This window comes from Oryzias latipes, chromosome 12 (assembly GCF_053564925.1).
Source record: "Oryzias latipes strain Hd-rR chromosome 12, Olatipes_Hd-rR_3.1".
NCBI classification, from domain to species: Eukaryota; Metazoa; Chordata; class Actinopteri; order Beloniformes; family Adrianichthyidae; genus Oryzias; species Oryzias latipes.
In genome coordinates this window covers 1,530,907-1,548,679 of record NC_136248.1, presented here as the reverse complement: position 1 = coordinate 1,548,679, position 17,773 = coordinate 1,530,907, and the positions used below count along the sequence as shown (strand labels likewise).

Here is a 17,773-nt window from a genome sequence, read left to right as displayed (position 1 = left end):
ACTCTGGGAGCGTGGACTCTGGGAGCGTGGACTCTAGGACTGTGGACTCTGGGAGCGTGGACTCTAGGACTATGGACTCTGGGAGCGTGGACTCTGGGAGCGTGGACTCTGGGAGCGTGGACTCTGGGAGCGTGGACTCTAGGACTGTGGACTCTGGGAGCGTGGACTCTGGGAGCGTGGACTCTAGGACTATGGACTCTGGGAGCGTGAAATCTGGGAGCGTGGACTCTGGGAGCGTGGACTCTAGGACTGTGGACTCTGGGAGCGTGGACTCTAGGACTATGGACTCTGGGAGCGTGGACTCTGGGAGCGTGGACTCTGGGAGCGTGGACTCTGGGAGCGTGGACTCTAGGACTGTGGACTCTGGGAGCGTGGACTCTAGGATATGGACTCTGGGAGCTTGGACTCTAGGACTACGGACTCTGGGAGCGTGAAATCTGGGAGCGTGGACTCTGGGAGAGTGGACTCTAGGACTATGGACTCTGGGAGCGTGGACTCTGGGAGCGTGGACTCTAGGACTATGGACTCTGGGAGCGTGGACTCTGGGAGCGTTCCAGGCCATTCTCATGCATCTCCACAGCTGCAGGTAGGCTGCCTGTCTCAGCAGGCCGCCTTAGCTGGCGCCTAGCAGCTGACTGTTCAACTAAAACAAAGCATTGTGAGGACTCACAGCGGGAGCTGACCATGGTGCTAAAGCAGTGTGATTTCTGCCCAGTGCTGTAAGTGTCAAAGTCTGTGGTTTTTACGTGGTTCATTTCTGATACATCTGCGATAATTTAATGAGAATTTGAATGTAAATCCACAGGACAAGCCTGCATCTCATCAGACATCGTCTTCCCAAAGACAGAAACCAGAACTGAGGCTGTGCAGCAAACATGAAACTAATGACCATCTTTCAGGTGTCAACATGCGGCTGTTCACACAGAGTCCTGTATGTTGGAAACATCATGTGATGTCCGTGGGCCATTTTGACAACAGGATAACACAGAAAATGAACGAGAAGCAAAAACAGAAGCACCCACCCGAGACACACAGACAAAGAAATAAAGGGGGGGGGACTGAGAACCTAGAGGTTCATTTGCAGATTTGCCCCTGAGAGTTGAACAAACAACAGCTGCTTCTGTTTGATTTCAGCAGGCTTTGCTCTCAAAAAACAGACACTGCTGTGTCTGTTTGCAGAATTATTAGTGTGGAGAAATGAGTCTAATAAACCGGACTGCGAGGTCCTGTACGTCCGCCAAAAATGGGTCCAGAAGAGGTTTTTGTGTTGATCCGGTTTGAGGGAAATAAACGTTTTTGTGTGTAATTTAATGCAGGACCTATCAAACTCCTTTCAATGGAAATATAATTTATTTATGTATTTATTTATTCATGATTCATTATTGGAGTGGACATCCTGATTGTATTTCACAACTCAAATGGATTTTTACAAACAGAAACACATGTACTCATATTCACATCTAGGAACAATTTAAAATCAATCAATCAATCTATGACACATTTTTTTTAACTGTGGAAGGAAGCTGGAGTAAACCCCCACATGCACAAGCAGAACATGCACACTCCGCACAGAAGGGTCCCAGTGGGGTTTTGAACTTGAACCTTCCTGCTGTGGGGCAAGGGTGCTAACCGCTCCACCACCTTGCAGTCCTGGTATTTTGAAAACATTCTATATTACAATAAGTCACATAAGAGCAATAGCTGTGGAGCAGCGGCAGCTGAGCAGCAGTCAGACAATACATACAAAGATATTTTATTTATGAGAACTTCCTGAAGCAAATGTCGATTTCATATTTTATGACGGCATTTGATTCCGGTTGTGTTTCTGCTTCCCTCAGACTGTCAGCAGAGAGATGCAGACCAATTTAATTCCATTTTGTTTATTTTGTTTTGGGGGCACGTCAGGCTGTTAACAATCTCCAGTCAGATTTCTTAATGCCTTCAGCGACAGTGAGAGGTACTTGTTTTCTGTTGCTGCTGCTTGTTTTTCACAGAAAACTCAGACTCTTTATGTTCCTGGGTTCTGTTAGAACTAACGTGTATTTAGCTGACCTGAACTGCATGAATCACAGCGGAGTAGGACAACAAGTCTGAACACACCGGGCGCGGCTCGCGCATCAAATTGGAGTCTGCCGCCTCTCTTTTGACAGGCGGCAGATTTACTGATTGACGGCTCTCCGTCTGCCGGGCAGCCAACCGCTTCAACAGTGCGTTGCTCACTCGTCCACTTGCTGATCTGAGTTGCTGGAGACCGTCCCACTTACTGTTTGGGGAAGGCGAGGTACACCCTGGACGGGTCACCAGCCTGTCAAAGAGTCCATGGCGCTGCAGCTAGCAAACGCCGCCGCCCAGGGTCCGGCCGGACTGCGGGTGCTGTTGTAGCGGCTGCGATCGCTGGTGACCTGTCCAGTGTGTATCCCGTCTTCGCCCACCAGGAACTTGGACACCCTTCGGTAACCCCAGCAGGTTAAGAAAATGGAAGATCGAGAGAAAAATCCCTGCATCGAGCGGCCATATTGGATATATTGTCCTTCACTTTGATCGAGTCGCTGAAAACGTCACGTGCCCAAAGCTGAATCCCTGATTGGACCTCAGATCACATCCGTACATTGACTTAATATTGAAACTGGTAGCCCCGACGCTCAAGTGCCGTCTGGTGTGAACGCACCTTAAAACTCCTGTCTGTCATCAATTAGACCAACATGACAAATCTTTTTCCAGAAAATACAGGCAGGCCGTGTTCAGACTTGACAAAAACAGGATTAGCTTGACTCACATCTTTGCTATAAACATGACACAAAATTCACAATAATAGAAAACTAATTTGGCATTGATTCTTTTAGGGAACGCAGGATCAAATGGAGATAGAGGAACTGCAGAGGAAATGTCCTGCAGAAACGCTGCCCATTTCAAACACTTTAGTTTTGCTCAGAGAAAATATTTTTCTTCTGTTCATTCTGCATGAACCTGTAAAAAAAGCCCACACTTCATTCAAAGACGTCAAACAAAACGCCACAAGAGTCTGTTTTGTTTTAAACCTCCGTCCAGGAATGACTACAGCCTCTGCTTTGCAGCAACCTCTCCAACCGGATCGGCGTCTGCTCACCTAGAACGCTGAGCTCTGCTTGTGCCGTGATGTTGTGGTTTTTGTTGGTGGCTGTACAGCTGTAAGTGCCAGAGTCGTCGTCGGTGACGCTCCTGATGATCAGATTGCTGCCTGCAAGCAGAGAATACTTCTTGTTCCTGTGTAGAAAGAGAGAAAGACAGTGTTCACATTTTTCTTTGCATTCTGCGTAATTTAGTGTGCATTCAGACTGGAAAAGTCCGCTGTTCTGGGCCGAGTCCTCTTAATTTGGTCCAGATCAAGTCCTGAACTTTGCGTTTGGTCTGTATACAGACTGTAGTCAATCAGACTTTCCTGTTTCAAACCAAAAATTGCAAACAAAACCATGTGACTAAAGACCTTTATACTCATTGGGCAGGAATTTCAAGGGTGGGGCAAAGAGAAAAGGAATAATAGTTGCGATAGTTCACTGATTCAAACTTTCTATTTCACTGACCAATTCTAGACGTCTGTATCAACGTCAGGTACAACACTGTACTCTGGTACAGTGGAGGCGTGCTGCGGGGCGGTTACTGAGGAGGCTATGAAGGCTATGAAGATTCGCTGATGAATGTTTATGTTATGTAGATTTTCCGGAAAACTGTGACAACTGATGTGTGTCACGTTAAAGGTTGTTTTAATGAGTCTGCATAGGTTTTGTACAATTAGTGAAGCCTGTTGAGATGAGTCTGTTGTAATATTGGGCTGTATAAATAAAACTGAATGCAGATAATTGGTTGCTTCTTTCATAATCTGTTTACATCACGTTCCCAGAGCAGTTCCTAGTCCCGGTCTCTGTATTCAGACTGAAAATTTGTTCCGATTATCGGAGAATAGAAACTCTGTTTCACTTTTATCCAACCAGATGTGTCCAGTCTGAACAAAACCCTAAATCTTAAAGCTACAAGTCATGAAGTTTCATATTATTCTACTGCAAAAACAACTAATTACGACCGAAACAAACTGGCAGCGCTTTGACAGTTTATGGTAAAGTGTTGAGTCTGGACCTTGATATAGACCTTCTGTGGTTTTATTCAACCAGTCTGTGGACTTTTTCAAAGTCTGTGTCCAGCTGTTGAGTGACTGCTGATGTTTGCATTTTTATTTTCTTTAGTATTTAAGATCTACTTATTAAAAAGGCTCAACAGTGACAATGAATTTGCAGCAACTGTGTGTCTAAAAGGTGTGTCCATGGTAACAAAAGGAAATATTAATTATAGCAGTAATGCGCCCCACTAATGTGCTCTCAACAGCTTAATTAGGTTTTATGGCACAGAGGAACAAGAAATATAATCCACCAGAGACAGACAGTTCCATTCAGTCAATCCGTGGTTAAACGTCCTCTTTCATTTAGTTTTTAGACAAACCCCCACAGAACACCATCACTATGCAGAGTGAAAATGATGCACTGAGACTGGACTCTTGCAGTTGTCATTTTCAAAAACATCTATAGAAAAAGGAAGACACAGACCAGCTTTGAATCCCTTCGTCTCCTCTCCTCCACTGGATGCTCGGCGTTGGGTAGCCAGAGGCAGAGCACTCCAGCACAGCATCCGTCCCCAGCAGAGCTGTCACTCTGGATGGACGCTGGAGGAACTGGATGTTCCTGCTCACACCAGGTTCTGAGAAAGAGTGAAAAAGGACAAAACATCGTCAAGAGGTGACACTCTTCCTCTGAAATTCACTGGACGGACACAAACAGCGTGGTGGTGCAGCGGTGCCTGAAAGCAGAAATCAGGAGAGACCCACTGAGATCAGATATGTCTTTTCATTCAGCACAGTGAACCCACAGGGCAACAGCATCTGCACTGTAGCCATTTGACATTTGACTAACACAAAAATAACACAACGTGTGCTCAATTTGAACAAAAACCCAAAGATGGCTCAGGAAGTAACACAGCAACCAGCAGCCATATGACAAAGTGAAGACAATCGATGAACACATGCAGATCAGATACGACCCACAGGTCAGCATCTTTATTTCTGAGCAGTTTTCAAACTTCAGTTTTCCTGATTCTTTATTCCTGGTTTTGAGTTTGACAACAAATGACAGACATTAATCATGAGGACAACAACCTAACACTCCTTTTTGAGAAGTCCAAGTCCACGAGTTTAAAAATGATCTAAAAGCAGCAACAGGAGGAAAAACACAGCTGCGTTAAATGCATAACAAACTGAGTAAAATATGCAGTTTGAAATGCATCAAAGATCAGGACTGCATGGCAAATTTAAATCTGTGGATGTAAAAAGCAAAAAATGCATGTATAGAAATGATTTAAGGTACTTGAAGGTGGAGATATGTGCTGGAAAAAAGAGAAAAAAAAACTAAGCATCGGCTAAGTAGGTATAATTAGAAGATCATCAAACTGCATTCTTGAGTGTTTTTGTTTTTGTAATCTGATTGCCTTGAATAGAGCTGCTAAATGATTGAGTGAAAAGGTTTGGCTCTGCTTTTGAACACATTCATTTCACTGTGTTTCCAATACATGCAAATTGAAGGCCCCAATCAGCACTGGATGAAAACAAAACTCCTCCGTGCCTCTATGGGAACACAACCCTCCCTGCAGCTCCTAAATATGCAGGCTTGTTCCTGCTTCTGCAGTGGCTGCAGGTGAACGTGCACGGCTGTTCTCATGTGAAAAAACGGCAGCAGTCGCAGAGTGAACCTCTCCCCTCAGACAGGATGGTCTCCAACTCTTGGGAATAATACACAGTACATGAGTCAAAGTCGGGGCCCGCGGGCCACATCCAGCCCGCCCCGCAATCCTATCCCGCCCGCAAGATCATTTTATATTATTGGTAATAATGGCCCGGCGAAATGTAGAGCTGGTAACATATTCACTACAGATCCCACAATGCAGTGCTTCAGCTTTCCCAACCAAATATAACGGTGGCATCAATGTCACTACGGATCCCACAATGCATTGCTTCAGCTGATGTGGGGAACACTGGCCCCCACGATGCCAAAGAGAAAAAGTTGATTCTTAAAACAAAGACTTTAAGACCCGATTTGAGGCAGAATAAATGTTTCTGACATCACTGCTGAACCTGTTTGTCTCATTGGTAGAGCAAATGTGGCGGTAATGAAAGAATAGAATCTAAGACGGCACCATGAGACGAACATCAAATACAGACTTTGCTGAGAAGCCGAGAAGAGTTTTGCTTGCTTAGAATTTGGGCAATTTTGACAGGATACTTTTTTATGAAGAACAAAATCTTTTGATATATTTAAAATGTGAGTTTATTTTCATATAGAATGACATAAGAGTGAAGAATGTCAGTGTTTTTTACTTTTACGGTTTAATAATAATAATAATAATCCATTTTATTTAAAGCGCCTTTCATGAAACCCAAGGACACTTTACGAAACAAAGACAAAAAGAGACATTAAAAGCAGAATAAATATAAAAGACAAAATCAGAAGTGAATCAGGATGGGAAGGCAGAAATAAACAGATGAGTTTTGAGTTTAGATCTGAAAGTTGGAAGAGAGTCTATGTTACGGAGATCAGGAGGGAATTCCAGAGTTTGGGAGCCGAGCAGCTGAAAGGTTTGGGTTCCCATGGTGACGAGGCGGACGGACAGAGAGCTGAACGGAGGGGGACAGAAGAGAACGGGAGGGGGTTTTGATATGGAGGAGGTGGGAGAGATGAGGAGGAGCCAGGTTATGGAGGGCCTTAAAGGTGAACAGGAGGAGTTTGAATTGGATTCTGGAGGTTCTGGGAAACCAGTGCAGCTGGTGGAGAACCGGGGTGATATGACTGAAGGAGGGGGTCAGTAAGACTTGTGGCTTTGGAGAGGGTGGAGTTGGAACCAACGAGAAGTAGCTCGGTTTTATCACTACTGAGTTTGAGAAGGTTTGAAGTGAACCAGTTTTTGATTTCAGATAGACAGGAGTGGAGGGAGGAGGGACGAAGAGAGGAATCATCTTTGCTTGATACATAGAGGTGGGTGTCATCGGCAAAACAGTGAAAATTAACATAAAATTTACGGAAGATATTGCCAAGGGGAAGAAGATAAGTAATGAAAAGAAGAGGACCAAGGACAGAACCTTGGGGGACACCAGAATAGACAGAGGAAGGCTGAGATTTAAAGGATTTAAGCTGAATGAATTGGGTTCGGTCAGAGAGGTAGGAGTGGATTCAACGAAGGGGGGTGGAGGTGATGCCGAGGGGGAGGAGGATGGAGTGAGAGATGGTATCAAAGGCTGCAGGTGGTCCAGGAGGATGAGGATGGTAAGGAGCCCAGAGTCAGCTGCAATGAGGAGGTCATTGGTGATCTTGAACAGAGCAGTCTCAGTGTTGTGGGGGGGGGGGGCGAAACCGGACTGAATAGGTTCCAGGAGATTATTAAATTGTTTATTTTAAATGATCATAAAGTTGAGAGGCGACTATTTTCTCAAGAATTTTTGAAATGAAGGGAAGGTTGGAAATTGGACGGAGATTACTGAATAAGTTGGGATCTGAAGCAGGTTTTTTCAGGATGGGTTTAACAGCTGCCATTTTAAAAAGTGATGGGACAGTACCAGATGACAGTGAGGAGTGAATAATGGCAGCCATGAGCAGAAGGAGAGTGGGGGGGGCAGGCTATAACTAAGGATGTTGGGAGGGGATCGAGAAAACAGGTGGTGGGTTTGGATGTTAGGAGGAGGGAGGAAATATTGTTATCAGGCAGTTAAAAGGAAGAAAACATGTGATTGAGAGAGAGCCGGAGTGTCTGGACAAAATTCCACACATGTACGAGAAGAACATGCAACCTCCACACAGGAGGAACCCAACTGGGATTTGAACCAGGGACTTTAAGCTGCTGGGTGAGGATGCTGACCACTACACCACCATGCAGCCACCCCTGTTTTTCTGAGGTCATGAATCTCAGCAGGGTCTTTAGAAAAAAGGATTTCTTTATCCTAACAGGAACATTAAAGGAAGAAGATAAATAAAATAGATACATGGAGAGGCTTGAAATAAGCATTTCAAATAAAGTTCCTGTGAAAATAGAAAATACATTTCCAGCATGCAGATCACTAAAGATTCCTCATTTCTGAATTCCTAGTGAAATGATTCCCCATTGCTGCTATTAGACAGAGCGTCACCAATGTTATTAGGATTCATCGACTATAAAAGATAAATGACTGTCTTTAACAAATTTAATGGACCAGGTAAGAGATGGAAAGAAGGACCTAGATTGTTGTGAGTGGAGTCTGAAAGGTGGTGGGACACTCCAAGAGCATCCACAGCTCCATCAGACTGTAGCTGTTCAAGCAGGTATTTGTAGGTAGACCGAACAAAAGTAGACCAACAGCGCTGGTTTTTGCTCTCATGAGATGAAGACACGGATCTGAAACAGTTTCTAAAAACACAAAACATCCACATAAAGATTATTGCACGTTATTCCGGACTCCGGGTTCCGGTTAACGGTGTCTCAGTGTCGTGTTGTTGTCTGCAGCCAGGTTCTCTAGATACACAAGGATCTCTACACAATTCTTGGAAGCTGAACAAATCCCAGTTCTTGCCTTGCTCGGCTACACAAAGTGTTGCATATCGGCTCAAAGCTGCTTTTCTCCACGTCTGAATCTGTTGGAAATAAGTCTGTGTTGAAAAGCGTGTGTTATTATGCTGTTGGAGGCAACAGCTTCAGTATTAAAAGAATCAAAGCTGAATTCATTGAACACTGCGCTTTGACAAAACTGGTCCTGCTGCTGCTCACTAAAGTCACATGATTCACTATTCGATGAAAACTTGTTCTTGAATTTACAATGTGTGCAATGTATGATGCAGCAAAAATTGTACGTTTAGTTTTTTGCACACATATGACAGACTTAACGCATCCTTCACCAGGTTTTCTCATCAAACATTTAGTCGTTCATTTCTAGTTCTGTCACAGAGAACCAGACCCCTGATTGAAGCTCCAAGGGGTAGGGCCCAAAACGACAGGCAGGCTTGTGTGTGTGGGACGGTGCTGCAGGCGTGTCAGTGTGGTGTGCAGTGGTGCAGGTAAATGAGCGTCTGCTGATTGTGTTTTAATATTGTATGCAGCCCCATAGTCACACCAGGCCGCAGCAGGCCTGATGGGAAGCATTTGGGATGTTGACCTCAAATACCAGCCGGAGTTAAGAGTATTCTAGGAGAGGTAGAACCTCTGCAACTGTTGAATGATGCAACAACAAAACACAGAAAAAAATGTAGTCACAAACCTTCACTGTTGGTGAACTGGGAGAAAAGAGAGAGAACGGTGAAGTAAGACAAGTAAGCACAGACCTGTGGGATAAGCTCCCTTAAACTGAGTTCACACCTGATTCACCTGATTTCAATGTCAATGGTACAGACGCCAAATGTGAACCTTGGCGAGGTTGCTGCGTCAACCAATCAGGGACTCCGTTTAGGGCACGTGACGTGTTCAGTGACTCGCTCACCAGGTGGAGTACCAACCAACGTTGACGATCGGTGTGACCGTCCTCGTCTTGGACTTCCATCCGTCCTTTTTCTCAACCTGCTGTTTCCCTTTCGGGGTGCCGGGGTTGCCGGAGCCCATCCCAGTTACTGTTGGGCGAAGGCGTGGTAAACCCTGGACAGGACGCCAGCCTGTTGCAGGGTCCACGGGGCTGGAGCGATCATGCTGGCTACGCCGGGCTCCGGGTACATGGAGGGCTGATTACAACAGGCGGGAAACTGTGCAATAAGGGATGCTAACATATGTGTTTTGGCATTCATAAGAAGTTTGTGGTCAATATTTTTTGGATAGCGCAGAAGTGTTCCTGCTGTGTTTTGTGTTGTATTACAGCATTCTGCACGTGATGGTTCTTGATCTAACTTTTTTGTAAAGTTTGATATTGAGAATGATCCCCATTGGTGGCGTAAAAGTAAATGTTGGAAGTCTGTTATAATGGTAAATCTTTATAAGCCACTTTATTTAGTTGTATTTTAAATCATTACTGCACCACCATGTCACAAATGTAGATAAAAGAACCTCAAAATGAGTTTTTTACAGCAGTTACTAAGTTAGGCTAAAAATAGATCAACTGGATTAAATTAATTACAAATCATGAATAAATAATCGCACAAAAAATTAATCGCATGACTATGAATTTTTTATTTTTGACCCCCCCCTTATGCTGCAGACTGAGAAAGGAGCCAGTTAGAGCTGTCCACGTGATCCGTGCACGCTCATTGCTGCAGCCTGACTGTTAGAAATGAGGAAATTGGCCAATCAGAGTGTAGTTTGTGCGGACGTCCTCCTGGTGTCTTAGGACGTTCTAGTCATTAGTGAGGTGTTACTTTCAGTGAGAACTAATGACTAGAGTGGGGGGTAAGGGTGCCGTACGACAGCATCACCTGTACGTTATTAGACCATAAAACTTACATCACAGTACACGTGTCCCATGTGTAACAAATGTACGTACCGTTAACTTAAAGACACACCTGCACTGTCCTGAAGATGTAGCCCCTCCCCTCTACGACCCTCTACGGACTAGAACAACCCTAAAACCACGTGTGACTAAAGCTATGCTGTCACATCCAAGCAAATGGATTTTTTCCATTCCATGGTGACTTAACAAACGACGATATTCACAAACCATTTTTCAGAAAACCTTTGAGCTCCTCTTTCCCGCCTCCTACATTCTTTGGTTTTTGTCAGTTATAGTTTGGTTTGGGTCATGTTCTGCCTTGAACCGTCCCCTTTTGTCGGTTTCAGGTTCCTACAGCACACATTTCCTGCCACTCTGTCAGAGACACTGAGACTTTTTTTCTGAAATCCTATCTTAATCCATCTCTTTGCAGATCCCTCTCTTCACAAGATCTCAGCCAGTTCTTGTGGTAAAATGTCTGATCATGCATTTGCATTTGTTGATTCTTTTTACCTTTCTGGGACACTAGAAAAGAAAAACCTGGAATGTTCTGTAACCATTAAATAAAAAAGGAACAAGTGGAACAAGAGGTTTATCATTGACTGTCAAATGTAAATGCTTATCAAAAGGTTTGGGTCATGTCCACATCCACACACTCAAATTTAACAAACACACTTGTTGGATGCAAAAACCTTCACACAGACATACACAACACAAATACATATCAGCACTTACATAAGACCAAACAAACATGACAAGCGTGTTTCATCCCTCCATGTCTGCAGATGATCTATTAGGGCAAAGGTGAGCAGGCACCTGTGTTAAGGTGAGTGTTGGAGTTGGAGTGCCTGGTTACCCCCACACCAAGACCCCAGACATAGGCGAGGCAGCAGTGGCAGCCAGGGGTCTCCAGACACCCGTGCAGAGAAGCAGATCGAGGGAATCCGCCCCCCGAGTGACAGCGTCAGACACATCAGCCACTCAGACACCCAGACCACGGCCGGAAAGACCGCCAAAGGAGCCAACGACTCTACCTCTGCACCTCTGCACAGGTAGTAGACGTATGTCTGTCACTCCCATACAATTACCTTCTTATACCAAAAGTCTGTAAAGTGAAACAAAGATTGTGTTTACGACATCCACTGGGTTTTTGACAATGCCCCCAACTTTACATCACATAAAACTAACACGTATTTTAGCAACTGTAAGAGACTGAAATATCTTTCAATACGTTATGCTTGACCTGCAAAACAGAAAATAAGATGTCCAGACACGGGCCTTTAATCTTTAATCGGACAGATGCCTCTTTGTGGTAAGTGGTTCAAATTCAAAATTCAGCACTGTTACCCTGCACTTTAAAAGTAACTGTTAGCATTCAGGCTTTAAGACTCAGACTTTCTAATGGGCATCGTTCCAGACAAAGTACTGCCTGAGGTTATAAACACTGACTCTTTCACAACAAACACGTCAACAAAGCTACTTGCACACCTGTACGTGCTAACTTAAATATGCTCGCCCACAGGCCTGCCCTGGGCAAAATGGTCCTCAAGGAGCATTGAGAAAATGTCATTTTGGAATAAAATATGACATCACCATCAAACCTTCAGCAAAACAGACATGCTGCAGTATAAATATACTTCAGATAACTGATCCATTCTTTTGAAATGATGAAAAGATGAAGGTGCTGAGGTTCTCTTTGGGAGGGACCAGAATGGATCAGGAATGAGGACATCAGAGGGACAGCACATGGAAGAGGTTCTGGAGATAAAGTCAGAGTGAGATGGTTGGGACATGTCCAGATGAGAGACTGAAGGATGCTGAGTCCAGAGCTGCCAGAGGTCTAAAGGAAGACCAGAGAGGATGATTCTGGATGCAGAGAAGGAAGACATGAAGGTAGCTGCTGGTAGAAGATGAAGAAGACATGAAGGTAGCTGCTGGTAGAGGATGATGAAGACATGAAAGTAGCTGCTGGTAGAGGATGATGAAGACATGAAAGTAGCTGCTGGTAGAGGATGATGAAGACATGAAAGTAGCTGCTGGTAGAGGATGTAGAAGACATGAAGGTAGTTGCTGGTAGAAGATGATGAAGACATGAAGGTAGCTGCTGGTAGAGGATGATGAAGACATGAAGGTAGCTGCTGGTAGAAGATGAAGAAGAGATGAAGGTAGCTGCTGGTAGAGGATGATGAAGACATGAAGGTAGCTGCTGGTAGAAGATGAAGAAGAGATGAAGGTAGCTGCTGGTAGAGGATGATGAAGACATGAAAGTAGCTGCTGGTAGAGGATGTAGAAGACATGAAAGTAGCTGCTGGTAGAAGATGAAGAAGAGATGAAGGTAGCTGCTGGTAGATGATGAAGACATGAAAGTAGCTGCTGGTAGAGGATGATGAAGACATAAGGGTAGCTGCTGGTAGAGGATGATGAAGACATGAAGGTAGCTGCTGGTATAGGATGAAGACATGAAGATAGCTGCTGGTAGAGGATGAAGACATGAAGGTAGCTGCTGGTAGAGGATGATGATGACATGAAGGTAGCTGCTGGTAGAGGATGATGAAGACATGAAGGTAGCTGCTGGTAGAAGATGAAGAAGAGATGAAGGTAGCTGCTGGTAGAGGATGATGAAGACATGAAGGTAGCTGCTGGTAGAAGATGAAGAAGAGATGAAGGTAGCTGCTGGTAGAGGATGATGAAGACATGAAGGTAGCTGCTGGTAGAAGATGAAGAAGAGATGAAGGTAGCTGCTGGTAGAGGATGATGAAGACATGAAGGTAGCTGCTGGTAGAAGATGAAGAAGAGATGAAGGTAGCTGCTGGTAGAGGATGATGAAGACATGAAAGTAGCTGCTGGTAGAGGATGAAGACATGAAGGTAGCTGCTGGTAGAGGATGATGAAGACATGAAGGTAGCTGCTGGTAGAGGATGATGAAGACATGAAAGTAGCTGCTGGTAGAGGATGATGAAGACATGAAAGTAGCTGCTGGTAGAGGATGTAGAAGACATGAAGGTAGTTGCTGGTAGAGGATGATGAAGACATGAAGGTAGCTGCTGGTAGAGTATGAAGACATGAAGGTAGCTGCTGGTAGAGGATGATGAAGACATGAAAGTAGCTGCTGGTAGAAGATGAAGAAGAGATGAAGGTAGCTGCTGGTAGAGGATGATGAAGACATGAAAGTAGCTGCTGGTAGAAGATGAAGAAGAGATGAAGGTAGCTGCTGGTAGAGGATGAAGACATGAAGGTAGCTGCTGGTAGAGGATGATGAAGACATGAAAGTAGCTGCTGGTAGAAGATGAAGAAGAGATAAAGGTAGCTGCTGGTAGAAGATGAAGAAGAGATGAAGGTAGCTGCTGGTAGAGGATGATGAAGACATGAAAGTAGCTGCTGGTAGAGGATGATGAAGACATAAGGGTAGCTGCTGGTAGAGGATGATGAAGACATGAAGGTAGCTGCTGGTAGAGGATGAAGACATGAAGGTAGCTGCTGGTAGAAGATGAAGAAGAGATGAAGGTAGCTGCTGGTAGAGGATGATGAAGACATGAAAGTAGCTGCTGGTAGAGGATGATGAAGACATAAGGGTAGCTGCTGGTAGAGGATGATGAAGACATGAAGGTAGCTGCTGGTAGAGGATGAAGACATGAAGGTAGCTGCTGGTAGAGGATGATGAAGACATGAAGGTAGCTGCTGGTAGAGGATGATGAAGACATAAGGGTAGCTGCTGGTAGAGGATGATGAAGACATGAAGGTAGCTGCTGGTAGAGGATGAAGACATGAAGGTAGCTGCTGGTAGAGGATGATGATGACATGAAGGTAGCTGCTGGTAGAGGATGATGAAGACATGAAGGTAGCTGCTGGTAGAAGATGAAGAAGAGATGAAGGTAGCTGCTGGTAGAGGATGATGAAGACATGAAGGTAGCTGCTGGTAGAAGATGAAGAAGAGATGAAGGTAGCTGCTGGTAGAGGATGATGAAGACATGAAGGTAGCTGCTGGTAGAAGATGAAGAAGAGATGAAGGTAGCTGCTGGTAGAGGATGATGAAGACATGAAGGTAGCTGCTGGTAGAAGATGAAGAAGAGATGAAGGTAGCTGCTGGTAGAGGATGATGAAGACATGAAAGTAGCTGCTGGTAGAGGATGATGAAGACATAAGGGTAGCTGCTGGTAGAGGATGATGAAGACATGAAGGTAGCTGCTGGTAGAGGATGATGATGACATGAAGGTAGCTGCTGGTAGAGGATGATGAAGACATGAAGGTAGCTGCTGGTAGAGGATGAAGACATGAAGGTAGCTGCTGGTAGAGGATGATGAAGACATGAAGGTAGCTGCTGGTAGAGGATGATGAAGACATGAAGGTAGCTGCTGGTAGAGGATGAAGACATGAAGGAAGCTGCTGGTAGAGGATGAAGACATGAAGGTAGCTGCTGGTAGAGGATGAAGACATGAAGGTAGCTGCTGGTAGAGGATGATGAAGACATGAAGGTAGCTGCTGGTAGAGGATGATGAAGACATGAAGGTAGCTGCTGGTAGAGGATGAAGACATGAAGGTAGCTGCTGGTAGAGGATGATGAAGACGTGAAGGTAGCTGCTGGTAGAGGATGATGAAGACATGAAGGTAGCTGCTGGTAGAGGATGAAGACATGAAGGTAGCTGCTGGTAGAGGATGATGAAGACATGAAGGTAGCTGCTGGTAGAGGATGATGAAGACATGAAGGTAGCTGCTGGTAGAGGATGATGAAGACATGAAGGTAGCTGCTGGTAGAGGATGAAGACATGAAGGTAGCTGCTGGTAGAGGATGATGAAGACATGAAGGTAGCTGCTGGTAGAGGATGATGAAGACATGAAAGTAGCTGCTGGTAGAGGATGAAGACATGAAGGTAGCTGCTGGTAGAGGATGATGAAGACGTGAAGGTAGCTGCTGGTAGAGGATGATGAAGACATGAAGGTAGCTGCTGGTAGAGGATGATGAAGACATGAAAGTAGCTGCTGGTAGAGGATGATGAAGACATGAAGGTAGTTTCTGGTAGAGGATGATGAAGACATGAATGTAGCTGCTGGTAGAGGATGATGAAGACATGAAAGTAGCTGCTGGTAGAGGATGATGAAGACATGAAGGTAGCTGCTGGTAGAGGATGATGAAGACATGAAGGTAGTTTCTGGTAGAGGATGAAGACATGAAGGTAGCTGCTGGTAGAGGATGAAGACATGAAGGTAGCTGCTGGTAGAGGATGATGAAGACATGAAGGTAGTTTCTGGTAGAGGATGAAGACATGAAGGTAGCTACTGGTAGAGGATGATGAAGACATGAAGGTAGTTTCTGGTAGAGGATGAAGACATGAAGGTAGCTGATGGTAGAGGATGATGAAGACATGAAGGTAGCTGGTGGTAGAAGATGAAGAAGACATGAAGGAAGCTGCTGGTAGAGGATGTAGAAGACATGAAGGTAGCTGCTGGTAGAGGATGATGAAGACATGAAGGTAGCTACTGGTAGAGGATGATGAAGACATGAAGGTAGCTGCTGGTAGAGGATGATGAAGACATGAAGGTAGCTGCTGGTAGAGGATGATGAAGACATGAAGGTAGCTGCTGGTAGAGGATGATGAAGATATGAAGGTAGTTTCTGGTAGAGGATGATGAAGACATGAAGGTAGCTGCTGGTAGAGGATGAAGACATGAAGGTAGCTGCTGGTAGAGGATGATGAAGACATGAAAGTAGCTGCTGGTAGAGGATGATGAAGACATGAAGGTAGCTGCTGGTAGAGGATGATGAAGACATGAAGGTAGTTTCTGGTAGAGGATGAAGACATGAAGGTAGCTACTGGTAGAGGATGATGAAGACATGAAGGTAGCTGGTGGTAGAGGATGATGAAGACATGAAGGTAGCTGCTGGTAGAGGATGATGAAGACATGAAGGTAGCTGCTGGTAGAGGATGATGAAGACATGAAGGTAGCTGCTGGTAGAGGATGATGAAGACATGAAGGTAGCTGCTGGTAGAGGATGATGAAGACATGAAGGTAGCTGCTGGTAGAGGATGATGAAGATATGAAGGTAGTTTCTGGTAGAGGATGATGAAGACATGAAGGTAGCTGCTGGTAGAGGATGAAGACATGAAGGTAGCTACTGGTAGAAGATGTAGAAGACAGACGGAGGAAGCTGATTGGCTGTGGAGACACTGAAGGGAAAAGCCCAAAGGATGAGAAGATTATCTAGTCTAGTGAAAAATGTACAACTTTTCCATGCTCCATTTTAATCTGCGATTAATCAAATCAAACAGTAAGAATTCTTTAGTATGAAGTTTTGTCAATTTTCAATGCATTAAAAACATTTTCTGATCATTTGAATCCACACCCTTTAAGATAAACCTAAACATAAAAGATGCATGCTTGAATGGACACTGCATCCCATTTACTATTTTTTTCCATCAAAAAGGTTTCAAAAAAGCCTTTTACAAAGATGATATCTTCTAAAATCAGTTAACAGAAAACAATACTTCCTTAAAGAATATTAAAGATCTTCCAGTTGATAGATTGGTGTAAGATAAATCTGCAGTTACTACCAAGACTACTTTACCCAATTAATCGGCAAAAGCATACTCCACAACTTCTCTGCAAATTGATGGTAGTCAAACTTTTTACGGTGCAGTTAGCCTGCAGTAAATCATTTAAGATTTTGAAGTTTTACCCTTTTTCTAAGGAACTCCAACAGGTGGATACGTTTCTGTCATGGAAGTTGCTTTTAAATAGAATAAACAGATCCCAGAGGTAATAGTGTCACCCCATGACAACGTGACACTATGATCTGGCAGTGTGTCCAACGCTGTCCTCCCGTTCTACTCCAAAGGACCATCAGTCTTATTTGAGGTAGTTGTTGAAAGGAGAGTCACGGTAAGGTCCCTATCGCTTCTCCATCTAACTTTGCTGTCCTGGCAGACAAAAGCATGTTTGAGGTGCTCACCAGTTATGTGGTGTGGAAGTAGGGTGATAGACTGAAACATACAAGCTCTGTTTCCTCTCAGGAACCAGCATTTGCCCGAGCAACAAGCCCCTGCACAGCAACAGCCAGCAGTGGAACGAGGAACCCAGCTGGTCCCTCCGCATCCTTCAGTGGTTCCACTATAAAAGGTCTAGAAGCGACTATTAGCGTACAGAGGCAGCTTTTCCTCATATCGGAGGATGCCAGGACTACACAGCCAGGGTGTTGCCAGGAGCTCTGCCATCAGCCTGCTCCTGAGTCAGGAGGATTTAGCCATTTGGTTTGAAAACCCATCAGGTGCTGGCAGCCTGTTCCTTGGCCACAATTCTCATCAACAATGCTCATCTTTGCTCATCGATATG

At 44.6% G+C, this 17,773-nt stretch overlaps 1 protein-coding gene across 4 annotated transcripts in view; it reads right to left on the bottom strand.

Annotated features, from left to right (window-relative positions):
• The window catches only part of dcc (DCC netrin 1 receptor), a 277,076-nt gene that overhangs the window by 157,194 nt on the left and 102,109 nt on the right, over positions 1-17,773 (bottom strand). For all 4 annotated transcript variants that reach the window (XM_078955556.1, XM_078955557.1, XM_011482137.4 and 1 more), the window contains exons 4-5: positions 4,575-4,725; positions 3,107-3,243 (exon numbers count right to left, since the gene is read on the bottom strand). In XM_078955556.1, coding sequence (XP_078811682.1) covers positions 3,107-3,243; positions 4,575-4,725 — 288 coding nt within the window. The remainder of the gene's footprint in view (positions 1-3,106; positions 3,244-4,574; positions 4,726-17,773) is intronic.